Source organism: Mobula hypostoma, chromosome 4, assembly GCF_963921235.1.
Source record: "Mobula hypostoma chromosome 4, sMobHyp1.1, whole genome shotgun sequence".
NCBI classification, from domain to species: domain Eukaryota; kingdom Metazoa; phylum Chordata; class Chondrichthyes; order Myliobatiformes; family Myliobatidae; genus Mobula; species Mobula hypostoma.
In genome coordinates this window covers 139,320,290-139,329,679 of record NC_086100.1, presented here as the reverse complement: position 1 = coordinate 139,329,679, position 9,390 = coordinate 139,320,290, and the positions used below count along the sequence as shown (strand labels likewise).

Here is a 9,390-nt window from a genome sequence, read left to right as displayed (position 1 = left end):
AATCTAAAAGTACAGGGAATCTTCTTGGGATCATCCATTTAGGACTGATGGGAAAGAGTATCTTTATTCAGATTAGTGTGAATCCTTGAAATTCTCTGCCCTACTTGTGTGTATATTCAAGGCTGAGATTGATAGATTTTTAGCCACTAAAGGAAGCAGGAGAGGAACATGGGTGTGAAAAAGGAACAATCATGATGTGACTGAATGGGAGTAGATTGGTTTTTAGTTCCCTTCTCATGCACTTAAATAGTTGCTTGTCCTTGTCCTACAATGGAATTTAAGTCACTGTTCATTTGGTGCTGCAGAACGTTTGGGGTTGCATTGTGCAGATGGAGGTGGTTAGCAGTTCCCAGCTGCAAAGGCTGAGTTCCAACTTGCAAAAACATGCCAGTTTGGTGCCAGATTCCCTGAAGTTTCTAGACACTGGTGCAGGCTTAGCATTCACAAAGCATTCAGTATATAGAACCATCAAATTTCTCTCACAGCTTGGCCCAGGAGATTCTTTATCTGAATGCTCGGAAGCTGCAACTATCTGAGTTTGTCCAACCTTAGAGCTAGAACTCTATAAACCAGGCAACTTCTTTTACTTTTCCTTCTTTCAAATATGATTCTACTACTAAGCTGCGATCGATTGGAACCTCTGATGTACATTTAATTGGTGTGTTTTGGAGCTGAATGAGCGATAATATATATCACTATCAACAAAGGTCTTAAAATTGATCCTTGCAGAAAACCACTGGTTACAGATCAGTGCACATGCTCTTGTTTGCGTCAATGGTGCTGAGGTCAAGAGCAGAGAGAGCTTCAAGTTCCCAGGACTGAACATCAACAATAGCTTGCCTTAGTCAAAACATGTATGCACCATGGCCAAGAAAAATCACCAGTGCCTCTGTTTTCTCACGAGGCTAAAGAAATTTGGCATGTCCCCTTTGCCAATCAGCAATTATTATCGATGCACTTTAGAAATCATCCTATCAGTCCGGTGTATGGGACTTCAAGCTTCTGCACCTCCTGCCAATGGTAGCTGTGAAAAGATGGCATGGTCAGGTGATGAGAATCTTGGATGATAGTTGGCTTCTTTAGGCAAAGCCTCCTGAAGATATTACTGATGGGCTGGGATGTGTCTCTGATGTATTGGGTAGCATCAACTACCCTCTGCAGCTTCTGTGCATTTGAATTGTTGTACCAGACAATGATGCAACCATTCAAGCTTCTTTCAATAGTACATCAGTTCCTTAGTATGATACGATGGACTCCTGTCCTCACAATCTACTTCTTTTTGGCTTTGTACCTCATTGTCTGCCTGCACTGCACTTTCTCTGTAATCGGAGCACTTTATTCTTTTATTGTTTTTCCCTTGTACTAACTTCAATGCATTGATGTGATGAAATTATCTGTATAGATGGCATGCAAAGCCTAGTTTTTCACTGTACCCCGATACATGTCACAAAACTAAACCGACTTACCAGGCTACCTGTCTTACCCTGCGCACAATGCATGCTATATCACCAGAGAGGTAGGAACCCATTGTAGTATATGCTGATTGCTTTATAGAAACAGTCTCTAATTTTGACAAAATACTTGCTCCTGCATTTGACAAAATACTCTGGCAAGAAGTTCCAATGCATTGCATAGCAATTTTAATTGCTTCACATCTGTGTTTGATTGACAACCCAATGACTTATCACATACCATATGCCCATGAAGCATATCAATCACGGTCCTCTGTGCAGATGGCATGCTTAAGTCTGAAGGCTGAGGAGCATCAGTTGCCATGCAATGTATGACTGACAACACCTTCATGATTTTACACTTTAAATACACTGTATGCGGACAGCTTGGGCCTTAACTATAGAACAGGTTGGAGAGCACTACTTCAAACTTTGCTTTGTTCTATTGTTGGACACAGGCTGCCTGGAAAATAAGAAAAGCAAGCATAAATATACATAAGACAGGGTCTCTATGGGTGACCCATTGTAGCCATTGGACTCCGTACCACATATGGCTGATATCACCTTCACAATTTTATACAATGGATGCAGTGTGTTCTGGTCTCCAGCTGATACCTCTCTGGAACAGAGCCTCTGACTGCATTGTATAATTGCTTTGATCGGGTAGGATGATCCTGGGTCAGGCCTTGCCCTGCATGCAAAGAGAAACAAAAATAAAAATGCTGGGAACGTAGCAGGTCAGAGAAACAGAACAGCTCACATTCCACCTGGGCACAATGTAATCAAAATCAAATGCAGCAATTTCAAGTAACACACTTGTGTCAGAATTAGCCAGTTCTGCTGTAACGTTATCTATTTGTAATACTTTCTTATCTTTTCCCTCTCCACGGACACTGCCTGATCTGCTGAGCATTTCTAATTGGAGAAGCCCTGACTCGTTAGTCCACAGATCTGGCCACTATAACTGCAAATCATTTTTAAAACCATTAATGGCAGCTTAGATTTGTCTGGTAGAACCTTATAGAACACTGAACAGGACAGCACAGTACTGGTCCTTCTGCCCACAAAATCAGTCAAGTGCTTCCCTCCCACATAGACCTCCACTTTTACTTCATCCATGTGCTTATCTAAGAATCTCTTAAATCTCTTTAATAAATCCACCTCTACAACCACCCATGGCAGTGAATTCCACTTTCTGTGTAAAAATCCTACCTCTGACATCACCCTATATGTTCTTCCCAGCACCTTTAAAATTAGGCCCTCTCATATCAGCCAAAGAATAAAGGTGCCAGATGTCCACTCTATAGATACCCTTACCTAATTTCCTCTCATCCTCCATCGCTCCGAAGAGAAAAGCCCCAGCTCACTCAAACTTTCCTCATAGGACATGCTCTCAAATCCAGGTAACACCCTGGTAAATCTCCTCTGCACCCTCTCTAAAGTTTCCACATCCTTCCTATAATAAAGTGACCGGAACTGAACCTGAACCTTATTTTCTTTAGTGAACAATTTACTCATTTAATTGTTTCTTTTCTTTTCCCGGACAAGCCTGTGTTCCAAAGGTAATACGTATATTAACAAAAAAAAAGCTGCTGTTTCTTCACGACCTACCTTGTTGTTTCTGCTAGATAAGTTGTGCTAAGCGGTTTGACAAAAATCACTAACATCATTTATTGTAACACAAATACAATCGAACTATTCCAATTTCTAACTTTTCAAAAATTCTCTTCATTTTTTTGCAGCCACCCCTTCTCTGTCAAGAGAAATCAAATTAATTTTATTCAGTTATCTGTGAAATGCAATTCAAATATGGCCAGTGAAATGAATTGTATTTGTACCAACTAATTTCTTTTTTCATATCTACAAGTACTGAAATACGTAGAACAGGAACACCTAGATAGCTCTGATTGTAAAAACAGGAGGTAGCTACTGAAGAATATGCTGTACAAAAAAGGTGTACAACAGTGTTCCTCCATTCTCTTGCTACTGAAAATACACCGGCAGTTTTCTAAAATAAATCAATTTTTATATTACAATGTACATTTCAAACATTTTACTTTATGCAAAAGGTGGCCATTTAATACATTTGTAAAGAATCAATTGCAGGTTTTTCGGCACGTAGGTAAGATCAAACCTGAACGATCCAAATAAATCAACAAACAAAACGCAATACCTTGGAACCGGCAGCAAAATACACACACATTCATAATAACAATTTTGCTTCAATGAGTTAAAATATTTCAAGCTTCAGAAAATTTCACTGTGGAGATTATAGTAACACCTAGGCCCAATTAAATGCATATTTGAAGCTGGTCACAAAGAGGTGCAGAAGTAAAAGGTATGAGGGTGGATTTCCATGGAGAGCAGCAGTCACAGATGACAGTACTCTACCACTGATAGGGTGATTAAGGCAGTGATGTGCAAGAGGCCAGAATAAGAAATCCCAAAAGTTTCCAGAGCTGCAGGTGACCAGAAATATAAAGGGTGAAGCCACACAAGGATTTGTAAACAAAATGAATTTTAAAATCTAGTTGTAGTCTATTTAATATCTCAGTAATATTTGAATAATATTGTAAATATATTGCTTGATTAAGCATTCTTTGCTTACATAATTCATTCTGGGTGATATGTAAGAAGAATGTGAATGGCATATTCCATTTCGCCACACCAAATGTGCACGCCTCACTAAAGGAAATGAAGCTAAGCACACATATTCTGGACTACCTTGTTTCGCTTTTGATTATTGTTTGGAGTTACAAAACATAACTCTAGGCTTTATCAGACCAGAGAACTATGTAGTTCAAGAGAAGAGGGATGAGTGAAAAGGTATGTTATATGCTATAGGCAGTAAATTTCTGGATGTGTTCTGATTTACAGTGTGAAGATGGCCAGCAGGGCACTGGAATAGAGGCAACAAGTTTAGAGACACACAGGCAGAGTCAGGAGTAATGTTCCAGTAGAGAAATTTGGCAGTCCCATTGATGCAAGGTTTATGTAGTCAGATGCTATTTGAAGATAAAAAAAGAGTGATATTAATGTTGCTGGTAGTTCATTTGCTTGTCTTTCCAGAAACATGGATGAATTTGGGGGTTGGAGAACGGAGTATGCAGCATTCTCCAGCACCCAGTGTCATCAACTATCTTCAAGATTTAGCTGGAACATCTTTCTCAAAACTGGAAGTTGAACAAGCAAAGTGACAAGTCACATGGATGTCTCTGATATACATATGGAACCTTATGTTCCATTTATTGATGATATTTCCAAGAAGCAGCATAAAATTAATAAACAGTATAGATCCTGGGTGCAAGGAAAGGATGGAAAGCCTTTGGAGATGATTTTCTGAAAGTGGACTGGTGACAGCAGTTCATCCATCTGTTTAATGGAGATCTGCTGCAGGAATATGGTATTGTTGACCACATCGAAGGTTGAAGGCAAGTTAAGAAGGATGAGGAGGGACAGTTTACTAATGTCACAGTCACATAGAAACCATAACAAGTGATTGTTTTCAGAGTCATTCCATTGCTCTGATGGCAATGAAAATCAAATTGAGGGAATTCAAACACAAAGCTGTGGGAATTCTAGGTGTAGAATTGAGAGAACCAGCTCAGAGACTTCAGAGGGTAAAGTAAAGTTGGAGGTGCGATTGAGCATTTGACAAGTCTAAGTATGATTCTGTATATTTCCCATTTTGTTAAAAGCTCCATGTTTTTTATCCTCTCAATAAAGGAGAAGGTCCTTGCTTACACAGCAAAGAGCAAATACACCTGAATTTCAGAACTATTGTACACTTGAAATCTGTCTGGGTAAACAAAACATCTACTAGCGATGGGTCACATTAAAATTCTTTTTTAATAAGATCTCATGATTCATTGACATAACATTTTCCACCCCCAACCAACCCCCACTCAAAAAAAATTATTCAACATCACACTTTTACACAGTAGAGGATTCTGTACAGGTTTAAAAAGAACGGAGCTCAGGTTCCAAGCACTGCTTAAGATACAGAGTAAAAATGAAATCTAGAAAAAAATTGTATCCAATGAACACATCTGTTTAGAGTTTACTGTACAAATAATTAGTAAGATATTGTCTGGTGCAATATCATTGCTTTGTTGATGAATTGAAAACTGTAAGATGAAATAAAAATACTTCAATATTTTGTTAAACAAAGAGCCATTCTTTACAGGAAGTAGACCCAATGGTAAGCCTTACATTTGGACTTATAAAAAACCTATTTACATGAAACCATTACAGTTTGTATCACGTCTACATGTACATCAGCACCGTAATGTAACAGCAGTGCAACTACAAAACTAGGTCTACTTTACTTGGTCCCTAAACACTTTTATTTAGAGGATGCTGTAATTTAACAGCTTTTAAAAACTTGTCTACTGCTGGCTACCAAATATTTCATCAAATTCTTGCATCCACCCTTCTGTTGATCCACTTTTGATTAGAGAGTCCATCAGATCAACACTGTCTGTCAAATTAGAGAAGGAACCAGCCCCTGATTGGCTGGTATAATTGAAGGTCAAGTCCTGACTTGTGGTTCTTGTGTGATACCCTTGACCCGGGTTACTATGTGCATAGCAGCCTCCTGCCAACTGTTGGCCTGTGGCCTGGTTAAAACCAGTCATGTTGTGGACTGTCTGAGTCATGCCAGACATAACTATTTGTCTAGGCTGGTTGGTCCTTGGCTGTCCTCCAAAATGAGGCATTATTTGTCCTCCAACTGCACCAGCAGACTCAAGAACAGACTGACCCATTGCCTGGGAAAAATGCTGCTTGGCCATCTTCGATTGACCAGGTTGCACCGGATAAGCCGATTTGTTGTTGAATGGATTGAGCTCATTGTTAGCCTGAGTTCTGTTGGGCATGTTTTGTAAACTATGTTGCTGCCAACTCTGAGCCGGAGAACCAGAACTTGCCATTAGTTGTAGTCTTTGAACTTGAGCCTTGGACATCTGCTGCCCTACCGGTCCTTTCACTGGTTGCTGTTGGACCAACACAGGGTTTCCAAGTAAGTTTTGTCCATAACCAGCTACCATTCCAACCCCTTGTCCTGCAACAGGCTGTTTCTGCATCTGGCTAACGTTACGTGCCATGTTCGCATTACTTTGGTTTGAATGCTGAAGAATTTGGTTCATGCCTGGACTCACACTGTACACTCCTTGCTGATTGCTCTGGGCATTATTGTAGGGCACCATGCCAATCTCTGACTGGCCAGTGGTGGCAGGCATTGCACCAGAACTTTGGACGGGTGGCATCTGCATCATGCCCTGATTCTGTGCAATCAATCTGGGACTTCTCACATTCTGGAGAGCTTGACTCCTTGCTGTCGCCAATTCCTGGGCTGTACCTGTAATGTAGAGAGATAAAAGAACATTGTTCTTTACTGCACAGTGTTAAAGATAAAACATGTTTAACATTATATTAATTCAGATCGCAATCAGATTTTTTTGTCTTACGTTAACAATATAGCATTAACCACATTTCATGGTATCACTTCCATTAAAGTTTAGATGGTAATGATTTATGTCATGGTACCCTGACAGAATTCCTCTAAGAATGTGAGTACTGACATCATGAGTGTTTGTCAAGCCTTTTCTTTTGAGCAGACTGGGGAGGTTTCAGATATAACTGACTGAGATTTATGTCCAGCATGACTCTTACAGATCCAAACACCACAACTCTTGGCAGGAGCTGAGTAGAGTTGGTGTAGAATGTGCATTTATCTAACACGAGTGAGAAGGAATTTCCATCACACGATTTTCTGCATTACCATTAGGTTCCTCCACCTAAGCTCCCCATTACATCACATTGCTGAGGTCGAATGCTTCATCAATGAATTGGGGTACTTTTCTTCTGTATGGTTTTGCACTGTAGCAATTGTGGATTTCATCATCAAGTTCTCAGATAAACCATTGCAAAGATATTTTATATTTTAAAATATTACTTATTCAACACCCACCCTTGTGTCACTGAAGTTAACTCGTCAGTGTTTGATTTCGAACAGAAAATATCCAGTTTATCTAGAATTTGCCTTCCAAGACTAGCATCCTTTGTTTCTTATTGTTTATTAGAAACCGCATGCCATATGTTTGGCATTCATTATCTTCCGCTGGCACCCTCACCTGTCCAGCTATGAATGGAAAATCGCAATGGTGAACTCCCTGCCTATTCCTGCCTGGCGCATTGTTCAGAACTCCAGAACTTGGTACTACTGTGACCACTATTTCCAGTTATTGACTGCACTGCTCCATCCAGCTGTATTCCAACTGTAATATTCCAAACAAAAGAGTTTGAATACAGGTTCTAAAAAGATTTTTTTTATATGTTTCATGGCCATCACATTCAGATTGAAGTGAATGTCACTTACATGTTCTTCCCAATCTTGACATTTTATTCAAACGAAATTAAGAAATACTTGAGTTATTTCAATTAAAATGACAAAGAAGCTAGAAGTTTGGGTCACAATATTTACACCAAGACTTGAATAGTCAAAAGCACTTCATGAAGGAATATGTACAACTCCTTCGTCTTCAACCAATGATACTACAATGAAATATTAGTCTATGCAACAAGTTAGCCAATGTTAAACATCATCAGATCTTACTCCAAATCCAATGACTACTTGACTCTTCCCTTAACCCCCCCCCCCATAGCAATGCTTTTGAATAATCTAAATATGTGTACTCAAGAGATCTCTCCTCATTCTTGGCTACAATTTTCATTTGATGACTTCCTTCAACATTGTTGGGTTCCCTCCTCACCTCCTCAAAACAAATCATAATTTCAAAAAGCATGAATTAAACTTGTTCAAAACATCTTCTGCTCCAAGAGTAATTGTACAAATACTTCAACACTCTTTGCTAACTATAGCTCTTCACTCCTGGCACCAATCCACTGAATCTTTGCTGGTAAAGACTGGGAGTGAATGAATTCCTTTTGCCTTCAGCTGTCATTGTGGTCTGCCTCATGCTTTGTGACAAACTGCACCACCCAGTGCACTACTCAATCACTGGGGCCAGAATGAATTTGTCATCGGATAACCCTTTGGATCTCTGTATATGTCTGTCTCTTGTTACAACCATCTGATCAAGGCGAACATAGACATTTCTCAATTTATTTCCATTGCTTTTCAAATAGCGTTTTGCACTGGAACCTCTTCACTGGTGTCATATGTGCTCTCTGGTAATGTCATTTTGACTCTTCACTTGCTTTGCTTAGGCTTTTGCTTTATTGCCCCTCTCAGTTAGGCAATACGAAAGTGTATTTAAATTGTTCCTGTTTTGCACTGTCATTGCATAAGTTCTTAAGGACTTCCTCCAGTGTGTGTACATGATCGCTGACTAGCTATAGCCATAGGGAGATGGTCTTGGTAGCACAGACCAGCAAAATTTTATCCATGGTGGACCAAAAAATCTTTGGTGAGAATTGACTCAGTACAGCAACTTGTAATGCATCCTGGAGTCAAAAGGCACGGAAAGGACCCTTCAGCCCTTTGCTTCCGTGGCAACCATCAAGCACCCATCCATATAAATCCTACACGAGTTTCATATCAACTGTTGCACCCCACCAACTCCTCCAACTCTTTCCACCCACCGTAATTTCTCCCGGCACTCCACCTCACGAGGGGCAATTCACATGATCCAGTTAGCTTGTTGCCTAACACATTATTAGCATGGGAAGGGAAACTGGAGTACCAGGAGAAAGCTACAGTCAGACAATATCCAAAGTCAGAATTACTATAAATTTGAGCCTCTGAAGTCGTAAGGCAGCAGTGCGAGCTGCTGCACCACTGTTCCATCTCCTATTGATCATGAAGGATTTCTGACTGTCCTCATCTGGGTTCAGCTTGAAAAATGTAGCTCCTGCCATCTTTGAAAAAAGGTCCTGATATGTTGGAAATGGATACTGTTCATTGGTGACAGTCTGA

The 9,390-nt window shown here is 39.9% G+C and overlaps 1 protein-coding gene across 2 annotated transcripts in view; it reads right to left on the bottom strand.

Moving 5' to 3' along the window:
* Positions 1–5,014: 5,014 nt before the first annotated feature.
* Positions 5,015–9,390, bottom strand: part of maml3 (mastermind-like transcriptional coactivator 3) — a 515,482-nt gene continuing 511,106 nt past the window's right edge. The window contains exon 5 of one of the 2 annotated variants that reach the window (XM_063046633.1): positions 5,015–6,810. In XM_063046633.1, the coding sequence (XP_062902703.1) occupies positions 5,840–6,810 (971 nt within the window). In that variant the 3' untranslated portion in view covers positions 5,015–5,839. The remainder of the gene's footprint in view (positions 6,811–9,390) is intronic. The other variant, XM_063046631.1, reaches the window with a different exon arrangement.